Source organism: Emydura macquarii, unplaced genomic scaffold, assembly GCF_026122565.2.
Source record: "Emydura macquarii macquarii isolate MOO-44397 ecotype Brisbane River unplaced genomic scaffold, CSIRO-AGI_Emac_v2 contig_3220, whole genome shotgun sequence".
In the NCBI taxonomy this organism is placed as follows: domain Eukaryota; kingdom Metazoa; phylum Chordata; order Testudines; family Chelidae; genus Emydura; species Emydura macquarii.
In genome coordinates this window covers 5,310,659-5,326,062 of record NW_027133357.1, presented here as the reverse complement: position 1 = coordinate 5,326,062, position 15,404 = coordinate 5,310,659, and the positions used below count along the sequence as shown (strand labels likewise).

Here is a 15,404-nt window from a genome sequence, read left to right as displayed (position 1 = left end):
GAGTCTGGCTCCATGATATTCCAAGCCTGGGAAAGCAGGGTTGGGTCTGATCACTGGCAGGTTGGGAGGGAGAAACAGGAAGGATGCACAAACATCACCCATTTCAAACCTCTGTGGACTGACTTTAGGCTTGACTCTAGGATTTATATTTGGGGAGTGCTATGGCCTGCATTATACAGGAGGTTAAACTAGATGAACACAATGATCCTTCTGGCTTTGGAATCTATGAATCACACAGGTTCCATCCTCATAGGGAAGTTTCACTTCCTTCTAAAAGAGGGTGTATACTCATCTTTTTTTCTACACTGCACAGATAACAGGTTATTGGGCACCCGGATTAACCATGCCTGGATTTGAGCATCTCTGCTGCAAAGCCATACCCATTGTTTCTCCACTTGCATGTATTTTTCTGGGGACATGCCCCATGGTTCTTTGTGCTGAGACATTCTACATACATTCTCCACTCAACAGTGTCAATTCTCAGAGAACTTGTCTGTCCTTTGCAGGATATTGTGGAAAGGCATTGTAAAACTATAATGAGATTCAGCTTGCATCCTCACAGCAAAGTGGTTGGGTTCACGCCTGAGTTAAAGCACCTCCCAACCCACATAAAAGAGTTTTTCTGTATGCAGGGAGAAGGGGGAGAGAGGGTTCAGGGCTAAAATCCCAGGTTGGAGCCTGAGTTAACTGTGCAGAGTAGGCATAACCTTTAGGGAAGACCTGGACTTAAGAATAAATGTTGTGCATTCAACCTTCAGGGAAGGAGTGGTTATGGAAGCAGTTTGTAAGCAATGCTGTCTAAAGTTGGGCTAAAATGAGGTACCCAAATAAAGTGGTCACTTCTGAAAATTTTGTCCATAGTTAATAGGATATTCCACAGCTACTGAAGAAAAGTACATGTGCAGCTCATGGATCACTCAGTCAGTACTTCTCACCCACTGCATGGTACACAGTGAAGCAAAAGATCACACACATTGATATCCTTTTGTACACAGCATTTTAATGGCTTCTTCTAAAGTAGTTCTCTGGCTTTCATTACATCCACGTACTTTTTCAAAACCAATTTGATTTAATTGCAAAATAACCCAGGCTTCTTCATTCAATTGCATGCATATGCTACTCAGAAGCACCTTAGTGACTCATGTCTGTCTTGAACATAAAGACATAAAACTCATCCCCTCCTGAGAAAGATAGCATGGTCTGGTGGTTAAAGGGCAGGGCCACCTGAACTCAAATGCTGACACCTTGTGTCAGTCATTTCACTTCATCAGTTATTTGCTGCTGACACTGAGCTTGGGCTCCATTTCACAGGGCATTTCAGTACATGCTTCACTTTTAAGCAAATCCTTAAAATCCCATTGACTTCAGTTTGTCTTAAACCTATGCTTGAAGCACACCTAGCTGCTTGCTGCGATGTTTATTCTTGCTGCTGCACATCACCCAGAAACAAAGACAGTTCCTTCCTTAAAACGCGTCCAGTCCGGAAGACAGGCACATGCAGAAGTGAGAACACACTGGGAAATCCAGATGGCCATGGCTTTGCTTTCCTCTGCCCCATTATTCTTGGAGTTCCTGCACATAACACTGAGGAAGTGAAATCCCCGAGCCACCAAGAACCGTCCTGTCCCCCTCCCCGGCAGCTTCTCTCTGATGCACGAGAACAAAATAACCCAAGACGCCAGAAATGTCCTCCTGCCTCTCTACCCGGAGCCCAGCCTGGACCAGCTGGCATCGATGCACCCAGCAACAGCCCAGCGCCCTTTAGCCCCGGACAGCCGAGCCCAGCCCAGCCCACCTTCCTCCACTCCAGGCCCGCCGCCCACGCCCGTATTTCCCGCAAGCGCCGCACCCAAACTCTGCGGCTCGACTTCCCCGCGCCCAACTAACTCCGCCCCACCACGTCCAGACAGGTCACACAGGACGCCCGCGCTCCGGCCCTTTGCCGCGACTCGCTCTCGCGAGAGGGACGCTTCGCAGGCGCTGGTTCCATATTGGGTCATCGCCGCTCTTTGCGCCTAAGCTCTCGCGAGGCTGGGCGGCTGCGATCGATTGGTCTGGGTTCCGGGAGGAGGAGGAGGAATCGTCTAGTCCGGCCTGGGCAGTGCCACTGGGCAAGGGAGGGGGAGGTCATTCCGGAATCGCCTTCGCCGCCTGCCCCGTTCTGCTTGTGAGAGGAGTCTCGCCCTCTCCACAACATCTGGTTCCTTTTAGCCCCCCCCCCCTCTCCTTTCACACACGCTGTCCCGCCCCTTGGGATTGGGGTGACAGTGCGGAGCTCCCGGGGGGGCGCGTGAGGAGAATCCTAATTGCTAGCGCGAGACACCCTCCCGCCTCGCGCGCGCTCTCTCTCTTTTTTTTTTTTTGGGCGGAGGGGGGGGGGGGGGTTGCTTCACGAGACACCCAGCAGCGCGCGACAGGGGGGGGGCGCAGAGACTGTCAACGGTCACCGGCCCGGGCGGGAGTGGGTGAGGCGGGGGCGGCGGCGGCCCGAGGTGGTTTCCCCCCCCCCTGCGGGGAGGGAAGTTTGTAGACCTGCCCCTCTCTCTGCAGGGGGAGGGGGGCGGGGGAGGAAAAGCCACTGCTGGGGCCGCTGGCAGAATCCCCCCTGCCGCCTGGCCGGGCGGGGCGGGCTCCGGAGCCGAGATGTCTCAGGAGCGGCCCAAGTTCTACCGGCAGGAGCTGAACAAGACGGTCTGGGAGGTGCCCGAGCGCTACCAGAACCTGTCCCCGGTGGGCTCCGGGGCCTACGGCTCCGTCTGGTGAGTCCGGGTGGCGCAGGGGGCGGGGGAGCCTTCTTGCATCGGGGTCTGCCGGCCTCAGCTGCACCCCTGCCCGGGGGAAGTGGGGCACCCCAGGGTCGGCTCCGCTCTCGGGGGTGGGGAACCCGCCCTGGCTTCTCACCCGCTTCTAGGCACCGTCGGTGTTGCACGGGCAGGGCAGGGACTGAGTTGAAGGGGAGCGGGGGTTCCCTGACCTCGGTGGGCTTCATCCCTCTCCTCCTGCCCCCAATATGCCTGAACCGGCTTTGCCCCCGGGTGACTTGTATTCCCGGTGTAGTGGAGAAAGTGCTGCAGAACCAGGGTCTCGCCTATGGGATGCTTGCACCCCATGGCAGGTGGGGGTGAAACCAGTTTCACAGGAGAAGGTTCCTGACCCCCTCCTCCTCCAGGGCATTAATGAACAGGCTTCTCTCTCTCTGCCCCTGCAACGCTCGCCCTTCCCACCCCAGTCAGTGCTGAGTGGTGGGGCCTGGCAGGTCCTTGCACTTGCAGTCTGCTTTGCAGAACAAGGGTGCCTGGCAGCTCTTGTTCCAGTTTCATCTGGGAGCTTCAGAGCAGGTTGCATTTGGGGTGGCTTTAAGAACATTTGTTGATACTGGGACAGTGATATGTCAGGAAAGGCTGTGAGGCTATCTTTTCTGCCTTGCCCTGTCTGCCCACCAGTGCTCTTACAAGTATCAATACCATACCATTGGCCATGGGAAGTTAACACAGGGAAATTTGTGGTCTCTTCTGAGTGAGAAAATTAGGTGTAGGTGTCTAGGGTAGCAAAATCCTGCTGTCAGATCTGTGAAAGTATGGACATAACTGGCAGAAAAAACATTCTGGTCTTTAATCCTTGCTTGCACATCTTATTTGTATTAGTTTATCTGTGGAGTTTGACTTGCTTGTAATTACAGCAGTGGGATTAAAAAGGCTGAACTCCCTTGGTGCATCAAATGTTTTTGCTCATTTGGTGATAACAACAGTGCTTGTTGGTTTTGGTCTTCAAAATACAGAATAGGAAATGAGTTTGTCTACTTGACTAGCCTCAATATAGCAGTCAAATCACAGTGATGCATGAAAGCTTTTTTAGGTGGGTTTGCCCTTTTTTTTAAAGAAAGCATTTGGAAAACATTAATGTCTTATGAACAAGTGTAGTGTTTAAAGCTTTTCTGCACCCACTATGTCAAACCCTGAGGAAGATTTTGTAATAGTGCTTCCACACTGCAATCTGCTCCAGTGTGTGACATGGGTACGTGTTAATGAAGTTATATGTAATACATAAATTTATATTCACAGTGCAGGACTCGCAATAAACAATACTAATGAAGAAAAGTAATTGCTATGTATATACAGGAGCTTCAAAAAAAAGGCAAACTATCAACTGTTTTTTTTAATGAAGGGTCATTATATTACACTATAATATTGTTTGCAAAGTTGTAATTAAATAACATCTATTAAAACTGTTATGTACTAAGGTATATGGGCATTTGTCCTCTACATTGTATAAAGGTTAAATAAGTTCTAGTAGCATGAATAATTGATATGACAACTGATTAACTGAATGCATTCATCCCAAATTTTTAATGTAGAAAGGCTGAGCTTAATTGTAGTAAGATAAGGACTTGACATTGCTGGTTGATGAATATCTCCTGTGGTGCTAAATGTTCTGATTACCCATTACAGTCGATGGGAGTTGAGGGTTTTCAGTGCCTGGCAGAAGGGTCAATCCTAAAAATAAAATGAGCAAGGTCTCCTCCTACCCCCAACCCCTGTAGTGTTTTCCAAAATGCTTGCATTGCTTCCAAATATTTCTTTCCATTACGCATATAACATGATGCAAATCCTTATGAACTTCCTGTTTTGCAGTGATTGTGCAATTGCATTAGTAGCAGAAGAAGCTGTATTTTCTGTTGGAAGCAGCTTCAGACATGTAGCTCATAGTTCTTCATTATCAAAGTTTATTATATTCACACAAGGACTTGCTCTGGCCTGGCACATCTTTTCCTTCCTGATCCTAGTGTAAGGTCACTATATTGAATGAGGTATCCAATTCATTTTCATTGAGATTGAGACTGCAAACACAGGATTATGATTTTAGTGTGATTAACACACTCAAGCCAGAAAACTCCACATGCAATGTTACATGCAGTGATGCAGGTAAAATGTTCTAGGATGCATCACTTCTTGCACACCAAGGTGAGGGGGCTAAACAGGATGAATGTCTAAGCTGTTAAAGAGAAAAGACTCTTACTCAAGCATAAATAACAGAACCAGCAAATCATGTAGACTACTGTTTCCCAAACTATGGGGTACATTTAGTTGGGAGAGAAGGCACAGGTAGACCTCTCGGTTTGTTCTTCAGTCTCACTTTTGATTTAAAAAAAATAGAAGGACTGTGTGTACATAAAGATGTGGAGATGCAAGGGGGACAGCTCAGTTTTCAAAAGTCAGGGAAACGCTGCTGTGGGTCAGTGAAGTTGCCTGCACTAACTTATGACATCATTGCAGTAGAACCTATTTGAAGTCAAATGCTTATGCTGCTTGCTCTTGCAACAGTTTAGCACCTTCATACAAAATAGTTTTTGATTGAATTTTTATTGTGCGTTCACTTGTAGTGCAATCTACAAATCATGATGCCATCAATAAGTTCTATGATTCTTGAAGCACTTATTTCAGACTGCCTTCACATGATTGTTGGAGATGTTGGTTAACTTCCAGTACAAGGTACTACATTATAGAATGGAATTGGGACAAGTGACTGAATTGATGCTGCTGCAACTTTTGTGACTTCCTGTCCATATTGGGGAGAAACCATTGATGATGGCATGGTATCAGCTAGATTCAAATTAAAGACTATCATAGATGTTTCAGCCACTTTATGCACTTTTAAAATACATTGAACATCTGTTATGTGTAGATATAGAGTGTTGCACAGGCATTGCAAGTTCAAGGTGTTCCAAGCAATGTGTTTTTACAACACCATTTTTGCCTAATGTGCACAGGACCTCAGTCCATAAATGCTGTAGGTTGCCTCTTTAAGGCCCTACTTAGTTTGGGGAAGAATCCTATAGATTATGTAGTTCTTCAAAAAGAGGTATTCTTTGTATAGAATAGTAGACACTAAAAATACACAGTACTGAGTTTATCAATTATGAGTCAAAAATGAAAGGATCAGATCCTGACTGAGTTTCTTGCATGTCACACAGCTAGTTCCTTAAATTTGCCATAGTTTTTTTCTTTAAAGCTAAAGGGAAGTTTAAATGTTAAAACTATAAGGGGAAATTAAGTAAAAACCTCACGTCTCCAAATAGTTTGCAAAATCATTACTACTTTAAAGTGTTTTTGTAATAGCATCTATCTTCACTCTCACCTATCTGTTACCAAGTATTTGAGCACCTCCCAAATTTAAATACAAAAAATAGAAATAATGTTTTCCTTTTCTAACCTGTAGGAGAAATAACTTGATTGGTTTATAGGGTATTTTGAAAGGGTGTAGTGTGCTTGTGAAGAACTTGTCAAGGGAAAGCTGAGCTGAAATGAACTTTGTATTTAGTTTTGAAAGTGATGAGGACCTTGGACAACCTTATTCACTGCAGGGATAAGTGTCATAGTCTAGGTCCAGGTCCTTTCAGTGTACTGTCTCCTTCAGTTATGAGCCTCACCATATTTACGTTTCACTGTTCCAGATGAATGTAACTCTGAATTGGAGCCATGGATATGGAGGAAGATGATCTTTGAGGTATTTCCATGGAGTGCTTTGGCATGCTGTGCAGAGAGCTGGAACTGGACTTGATATTCACTGAGGAGACAGTGTATAGAGCAAAATACCAAAGGAATGGGTGCATGGAGACCTGTGTTGCTAAGCAGATGGGCAATTGTGTTTTGTACAAGAATCTTTTGGGAGCATGACTTATATCTAGATTAGTGTGTCCAACTTGTGATTTTTATCACAAGTCTGATGACATTTGATGCTTTTCTTAATGCCCTAGCTCTTGAAGTTAAGGGATTACATAAGAATTTTAACTTTGTTTGTTTTTTAAGTAAAGCAAATTTGTAACCCATGAGGTTGCAGAAAAAATCTGGGAAGCCTGAACTAAGTGTACTCTCAAAGCTGAAGAAAGAGAAGGGAAATGAAAAGAATTAGGTTATTTTTATCTCTTGAATTTTTTTTCCAGGCCTGCTTCATGATTTTGGAATGCCTGGAGCTGGCTGTGCTGTAGGTATCAGGTGCAGTGGTTGAGGCTAGAGGTCATAATGCATGAATCACTGTGGTCAGGGCTGTCCCGTGGAATGGACCACAGTTTTCTGGGTAGTCCCATGTGAATGGGTCTCTCTTGTCGTCATTGGTATTTAGGCATCAGATAGTATTCAGGAGTCCAAAATGACCGAAGGCTGTGGACCAACTTAATAGCTTGAGGGCAGATACCTTTAATAGTGGGGAATGTTACGAAGGTGACAACTTCTTCAGTCTCTTTCTTTCTCTATCAGTGTGATTTCAGTTTTATTGGGCTCAGCATTAACCAACCACTGTTAAATGCAGGTGCTGATTTTGGTGAAGCAGGTGTAGTAGGCGTGAATCACTATGGTGAGTCTTATTATGTGTGGCACTTCATAGATGTGTATGGCATTTCACTTCATAGACGTGTGAGAAGAGTTCCTTGCCCCAAAGAACTTCAATTCTAGATAAGCTATGTACAGACAAAAGAGGCGAAGGTGGATGTAGCATTAAAGCTAAGTGACTGGCACACACAGGTGTGCGCAGCACATTACATTTGGGTGTGCACCTAGGGACTTTTTGGGCCACACTGGATTAAAATTGACTTACCCTCACTGCCTTACTCTCCGCCGAAAAATCTCGCTGCGTCATCTGTTTCGGCGGTAGCTAGTGATGCGGTGCCCGCCGCCGAAAAACTACCAGGGGGTCCTTATTTTTGGCGGCAGCTCGTGACGTGGTGCCTGCCACCGAATAAAATGCCGGGGTCCTTCTTTGCAGCGGTGGCTCGCATTGCATTTCGGTTCTGTCGAGCCCTTCATTAGGGTGTGCCTGGGCACACCTGGCACACTCAGTGCGCACGCCTATGCTGGCACATCTGATTAGTTATAAAATTTTTCTGTATAGTTTTTGTTTAAAAGGTAGTGTGAGCTCAATTAAAATATTATTATATGAAGCATCCATGTGGGAGTGTATGTTTAATTGTGAGAGGCTCGCCAAAAGGGTGGGACTTAGAAGAGCGCATGGTTGCTTAGTTCCCTGGAGGAGAAGGCTGTTCCAGATGTGGGGGGAATGGCATGAAAGGAGCCATGGAGTTCACTGGGAGGAGCCAGAAAACAATTTAGTAAGCCAGTCGGCATTAGCAGAACATGCAAGTGGAGGTGTGGCAGGAGAGAAGTCATACACAAGCAGAGGTGCTGAGCAGAGCCTTGAAAGTGAGGGCAAGGAGTTTGATCTTGTTATAGAACTTGAATTTTAACAAGTGGCGGTATAGTGTGAGCCCATTTTCCATCCTGAAGTACTGTACAGCCAAGTAATATTCAGGGATATCTGGTATTGTGGCTTTTTGCAAACTGGTGCTGACTTAATATGCTCAAATACAGGATGGCAAGAGGTGCTGAAATAAATGCCCTTTTATAGCTGTGTGCTGAAAGTGTGTTAATTGCCATGCATATAGTGATTGAACTTGTAAATGACTGTGGTTTTAGTAATATGTAAACAAGACTCTCAAACATTTTGAGGGCCATAGATTTCCTGCTTACACAATGAGGTTGGTGGTCTCTAAAACAATGACCAGTCATCTTCAGAACAAAAAATAGGATACTACTAAAGGTACTCAGTCATCAGAGTAGCATGTTTGGTTGCACAGCAGCTAGTGATGAGCAGAACACAATTAGTGGTAACAAGACTTTTAAGAGACTGGTAATCTAGTTATCCAGTTTCTAAATAAACTCTACTTGAAGAGTAGTTTGACCAATTGTTTAGTTTATCAGACCACTGAAAAAACGTAACTTTTCTCAACACAATAGTTCTTTGGATTTGTTTTGTAGTCATTCTTAGAGGGTTAGCTTTGTTTAAGTGACATATAATCACAACTTAAATGGTGTGTTTTGGTAAGTTAGGAGGTAATGAGGCAATATCATGAATTGCATCTATGATAGTGTCTAACAGGCTGTGAAATTTGAAAGCTGTGATTTATGACAGAGGCATGTAAATCCTAAATTCACGTTTCTTACTTAAAAATGGCATTTATAATTTCTACTTTGTCATGAGATTCTCTTCCTCTGCTGAAATATAACTGATAGATTTAATGCAACTGTTTTAAGGCTGTGGATAAATGCTGATTTAGATAGTGTTTAAAAACCCTTTCCAGTGTGACAGCTGTTGTGTAACTCTGTCTTATTTGTAAATCCATTAGGCAGTCATCTACGCCAGCCAAAAATTACTCAGCGTGCTCAAAAATCTTTAGAGAAACCCAGGTCATATCTGAAGCTAAAAAAATAACTTAAAACTGTTATAAGCTGGTGGTAGAGAGTATCTCTGGAGAACAAACATCTAATGTTAATATATTGTTTGTGCTGCATGAAAAGTTATTGTACTATATAAATTGACACTCTCTTGGGATTCCTCGTTCCTCTTCTAGCTTTACAGTAAGAATGACTAAGGTAGCCAGCCTTGTGTTTAATATTAAAGTACAGCCTGTTGAGATATCTTAATTCAAATGGATGCAGTCTGTTTGTTTATGCTAATTGGGTGCTGCCCTGGAAGTCATGACAAGTTGAGCTTAGTTGAGTGAAGTTGAGGCTCCCCTGGTCTGCCGTGGGTTTTTTTTGTTTTTGTTTTTTGTTTTTAAACAAACATTATTCCCAAAGAGCTTTACTGCTAATGACATCAATTGAGTATGTCAAAACACAATGACTTTTTTTTTTTTGTGAGGGCCAGGAGGAAAACTGTTCCATAAGTTAAAAATGTGAAGTGCAAAAATAAAAAAAATAAAAATATTGTCAGCTCCCTTAAAAGATGCGTAAAACAATAAAATTTAGTAAGTAGAAAAAAGCAAAATTGGTAGGTATTTAAAAAAACGGTATTTCAACTTTTTTCCATATTCAGAACATTTTGTAAATATTATCTAATATAAGAGCATAAAAAATGGGGTTCCAAGAAAACAAGACTTGAACTATTAAAAATAATTTGTATTATGGTACCACCTAATGGTTCTAAGTGAAGTTGGGGCTGTGTTGTCCTAGGCACTGTACAAACCCCCAGTAAGAGACAGTTTCCTCCCTGAAGAGCTTACAATCTAAGGCGATGTCTACACTACCACATATATGAACATGCTACCCTCCTTGAGTGACGAAAGTTACACCGACCTAAGCACCGGTGTGGACCAGCGCTATGTCCGCAGAAGAATTTCTCCTGCTGACATAGCTGCTGCTGCTCATTGGGAGTGGATTAATTAAGTCAACGGGAAAGCTGTGTCCTGTTGGTTTAGAGTGGCTACACTGCAGAGTTTTCAGCGGCACAGCTGCATCGATGCAGCTGCACCACTGCAAGCCTTCTAGTGTAACCATAGCCTAAATAGATAAAACAAAGTGTGGGAGAGGTATCTTTCTTCTCCATATAGAAGCCTAACTGTAAAGAATAATGTAGAAATGTTTTTTAGGAGAAAATATTCTCCACTTGGAGGAGCATATTGAAAGAAAATATGTTGGTGTGGAGTGTAGGGACCTTAGTTTGGGTCAGGATCTTTACATCTAGCACTGCTCAAGGATGTATAAAATAGGAAGACTCTTGTCATACTGAGGCCATGGGGTTTTAATTGTCAAGTAGTTGTGTATTTTCATTTTAAAATTTCCTGGATAGTGTTTCCTTCATGTTATTACAGGCATCTGATCAATTTGTGCAAGCTCAAACTAGATGTAGAATATATGTTCTTGTTAGGGACAGAATGGTGGCCAAGTGGAGGTAGGATTAGTCTTAAAGTCTGATTTCCTCCCCCACACACCACCACATCTTGCACCACTGTAACTCCCATTAATTTAAGTGAAGTTATTCCTGATTTTCTGTTGTCAATAAGAAAAACCTGATCGAGAATTCCAATCTCTTGCTTCCTTGATTGGCAGGGTAAGGGATGCTCTGGAAGCAGTATATTTTATTCTGGTAAGTGATTTGTGTGGTGATAATGATTGTAGTTGTGAAGATGGAATAATATGTAGAGGATTCCTTTTTTCCAAAGTAAGAGAGATTGTTAAATGGTGGTGTATGCTGCCTGTTGCAGTTGAAAGGGATGGAGCTGCTAAAGAGGATGACTAATTCACATTAGTCTAGTTTGGATTGTGATGACTAATATTTTATTTTGGAGCTGTGAAGAATATCTGGAAAAACACCTCATGTCTCATTTAAAGGATTCTCTTATAGGTAGATCCTAAATTCAGGTTTTGTATGTAGTGAAAAAAAAAAAAGGCAAAAAAAATCTTGCATGAAACTTAAACAGAAAATGAAAATAGTATTTAAAATATTCCACTGCATGGTTTGCTACTTCAACATTGATGCATTGTAACTGTGCATGAGAACTTGAGAGGAAACAGCAATCAAAACAAAAATGGAAACCTTTACTCATTTATTTTGATTGTCTATCTGAGTGAAGTGTAGAAGAAAATCCACCTAAATGATGAAGAGCATAATAGATTTCAAACACATTTTGAATAATCCAAAGCAGTAATTCAGCTACTGCAGTCTGAGGCTTCTATGATCTCTGGGAAACGTTTCCAGCTTTATTTCCATATCTTTTCCTGTGAGCAGTTTCAGTGGAATGTACTCTGACACTAGCTGCACAGATGGGGCTACTGCTGTTCTGCAGAGAAGGATTGAAAGTATTCCTTTCCTGTTGCATTAGTATAAAATAGACTGGCGAACACATGGAAGATGATAGTTTCTGGCTGAAATAAGTGTTCAGCTACATAGTTGCACAGTTTTTCATAAGCTTCATTTCAGCATTCTGTATGGAGAGTGCCCACGGATTTTAAAAGGGATGTTTTTCTTAAATGAAACTCAACAAGTTGTACTAAAAAGTGCTGGGACTTCAGTTAATAGAAGATATATAAACTATGGTTTGGAGGGGGTTTGCATTTAACTTATATTTCTGATTTGTATATAGCTGTGGATTTAGTATGCATATGGTTTTTCTGCTCTGACTTCTTTTCTCTGAGATGTGGTGATGGACTTTCCATTATTGGACTTGTTTCCCACCTTGAACTTATAAACATGAGCTTTCCCTTCCATGATTATCAAGGGAAATGGTCTGTATAGATCTTGGGAAGAATTGAGGTGCAGTCTTGTTTGAATAAAAGTTCTGTGAAATCGACAAATGATATCTCAGTACTCCTGGCTTCTCTTCTACTCTGTCCACCCCTTTCTCTGTTATCTTACTATTAAGTGTAACTTCATCAATTTCACATCCTCTGCCTCTGCCTCTTCCTCTCTTTCCTTTATGGCAAACCAGAAGAAGCTACATTTAGACAACATCAGAATGGGAGGGGGAAAGCAGAAGTGGAATTCAGTTGTTCACAGTTAAAAATCGATCTTTTGTTGGCACTTGAAATCTAAAATTCTCAGCTGGGGCTCTGCAATATTGTGTGGGGATATATCTGAGCTTTAATAGAATAATGTTTTTCACCTACATCAATCTTTTGTGATGACATTCAGGATGGATTGATTTAAATCAAAGTGACTTAAATCAGCAAGCAGGAAACCTTGATAAATAATCAGGTTTAATCTTGTTTTGCATTTGTACCTTTTTTCCTAATGAGAGGTCGATTTCATTAGTTGGTAATCATTAAAACATGTTGATTTACAACTAAATGCCATTACATAAATTTGGTTGTTTTTTTTTTGCTAACCCAGAGGATACATTAAATCTGTACAGATTTTTAGGCAGTTATGTTGCTTAACAGACATTTACTCAGACTTACTTTTTACTTGCTTTATTATGTTAGAAAATGGTGAATGATGCATTTAATTTATAGATTGTTTTTGTTTGTTTTTTATTCTTGATTCCTATCAAGCTTTATTTGGATGGAAACTGAAATTCACTTAAAATACTGAAAATGGTATGTTTTAATTAGTTAAATAAAACTACCTTAAATATGCTGATACATAAGAAAAGTTTATCAAAACATGTTTTCCATTTAAAATTGATTTGTTAAAGGAAGTAGTAGTTAGTGAAGTGAATTGATTTTGTCAGGTCACCATATCCTTGAGGATTTTAGAACTAGTATGTCTCATCCTTACATTTAGTATTTTATTCATCTATTGTAAGTGGAGAAAACAAGCTTTCCTGTTTTTTCAATTCCCAATCTGTTTCTTAACTTTGAATGAACTGAAATTAAGTTTCATAAAGGATTTCTCACTGAGCTGTGAAATGTTCAGGGAAGCTTGCAGGACACTTCCTTTTAAATTACTAGTTTTTGCAAGGCCATACTCTCCAGCTAAAAAAGATTTGAAGGCTTTGATTCTCTCTTAGTGTATTGATTTTTTGAGAGAGAGACTGCATTTGTGATTGCCATATCTTAATTCCAAAGTAAATTAAAATGTTTTGAAGAATGTTTTGAGGGCGTTCATCAGACTGCTTTCTTACAGTACAGTATACACCCCTCTTCTGCAAAACCCCTTTCCAGTCCTCCCTCCCCCTGACCCTGATGCAAAGGATTCATTTTGTTCTTTGCCACTTTCCGTGGAAACCTGACATATATGTGGAAAATTGGCTTTTGAAAGTGTGGCGCAGGGTACTCATGGACTAATTTCACTGGGGAAAATGAGCTATTTCAGTCTCAATCCCTGGGTACTTTTAAAGTATTTTTATAGTACATTTGGTAACTTTATTTGTTTTTTTTATTGTAGCTCTGCCTTTGACAGAAAAACTGGGCTGCGAGTGGCTGTGAAGAAGCTGTCCAGACCATTTCAGTCCATCATCCATGCCAAAAGGACCTACAGAGAACTACGACTACTTAAACATATGAAACATGAAAATGTAAGTTCTAGGAGATACCTAGAGACATGAAATAGGTGGGAAATTGAATGTTCATAGCTGTGTAAAGCTTCATCAAATTTAGATGAGTCAATGATAGGGAAACTGAATCTCCAGCATGACTACATTAAAAGTCTTGTAGTATAGGAACTTAGATATCAATTAAATGTTTTTTAGTAGTTTGAGAGGGTGACAGAAGTGGAGTCAGAAGAATGAGTACTTTTTTAGCACTAAATTGGTGAAGGTCTGCTACAAGTCTTTATTTTTTGTTTGCTGACTTATAGGATGTTTTGTAGGTGTTGGGAAGGAGGACTGAGGGAGATGGAAATGGTGGTATAAATACCCTTGAAAGTGACCAAACCTTTTCAGATTAACCTGATTGAAAACAAGATGGGAGAAGTACCTGATTATTAAACAGATGACTATTGCATACTTTTTTTTGTAATTGATGTTGGTGTTAATTATATTTTACTGGGCTTATAGAAGATCCTTAATAGTAATAAATTGGTCTAGTTTCTTGTAACAATGAAAGTCTAACTGTTAAAAGGGTATTTTGAGAGAACTGATCTTCAGTGATGAAGCAAAGCTTGAAATGTAACTTCCATAATAAAGCCTCAACTAGATAGACAGGATATTAAGGCAATATACACAGGTATTAAGATGAGCCTGCTTCATTTAATGTTTTGCCTGTTCCTTTTTGACACTTGTGCATTTAACACGTTATGGTATTCTGGGAGGCTTCGTTTCTTCCCTCCACTTTGAGGTCGATCTTTGCATGTAAGGAGAGAGAAATGTCACTTGAATTTCCTCCTGCTATGCCTGTTCAAGTCAGAGCTTCAGTAGTGCAGCTTGAACCACCTGGTGGCTCCAATTGCTCATCTTAGCAATAGTTGCCACTGCCTTTGCAAAGATGAATGAGAGGCAAGTGTCTTGAGACATGACATCCTCCACGATGGTGGGACTCTCCAAGCATTAGGAGGAGGCTGTTGTCTCTCTTTTCCACTGGCTGGGTTTTATTGTGACTTCTGTGCCTCTTCGGCTGTTGCATTCTTCACTGACACAGATTTTCCTTGGCCCTGACTTTATTATTTGTATTACAGCAGGCCTCAATCAAGAATCATGTCACCATTGTGCTAGGCACTGCTGGAACCATACACTAAAGTTTTGTCCATGCTCCAGAGAGCTCACATTCTAGGTTAGGGGAGGAAAACTATTCTTTGGACTGTAGCATGGGGGGAACTTGGCCCAGGTAGCAGGTAAGAAAATGGGGGACAGTGAGACTGAGAGGGGGAATACAAACACTATCTTTCATACCCACTGCACTTCTTTCCCCCACCCACACCTTAGAATCCCTTCAATGGTTTTCCATTGCCTCTGTATCAAGTTCAGGCTTCTCATCCTCATGTTTAAGGCTCTGCACAACTCTGCCCCATTTAATTTCTTCTCTGGTCTCTTTCCACTTTGAATTATTCCTTTGCTTTGGCCATACATTTTTGTCTTATTGCTTTCTCTGTCATTCTCCCACTTTCACCCCTGTGCCTCTTGTCACGCTGTCCCTTCTGCACAACATCCCTGTCCTTGTGCCAAACATCCACCCTTCTTTCGGATCCCTTCTTAGAAC

The 15,404-nt window shown here is 41.9% G+C and overlaps 1 protein-coding gene and 1 long non-coding RNA gene across 3 annotated transcripts in view; one reads left to right on the top strand and one right to left on the bottom strand.

Moving 5' to 3' along the window:
* Nucleotides 1-552: 552 nt before the first annotated feature.
* Nucleotides 553-1,927, bottom strand: LOC137142464 (uncharacterized). The gene is made up of 2 exons (XR_010916937.1): nt 1,850-1,927; nt 553-1,572 (listed from the first exon to the last, which is right to left on the bottom strand). It is a non-coding gene; the product is annotated as an uncharacterized lncRNA (long non-coding RNA).
* A 472-nt stretch (nt 1,928-2,399) lies between these two features.
* The window catches only part of MAPK14 (mitogen-activated protein kinase 14), a 40,793-nt gene continuing 27,788 nt past the window's right edge, over nt 2,400-15,404 (top strand). For both annotated transcript variants that reach the window (XM_067531863.1, XM_067531860.1), the window contains exons 1-2: nt 2,400-2,759; nt 13,657-13,786. In XM_067531863.1, coding sequence (XP_067387964.1) covers nt 2,644-2,759; nt 13,657-13,786 — 246 coding nt within the window. In that variant the 5' untranslated portion in view covers nt 2,400-2,643. The remainder of the gene's footprint in view (nt 2,760-13,656; nt 13,787-15,404) is intronic.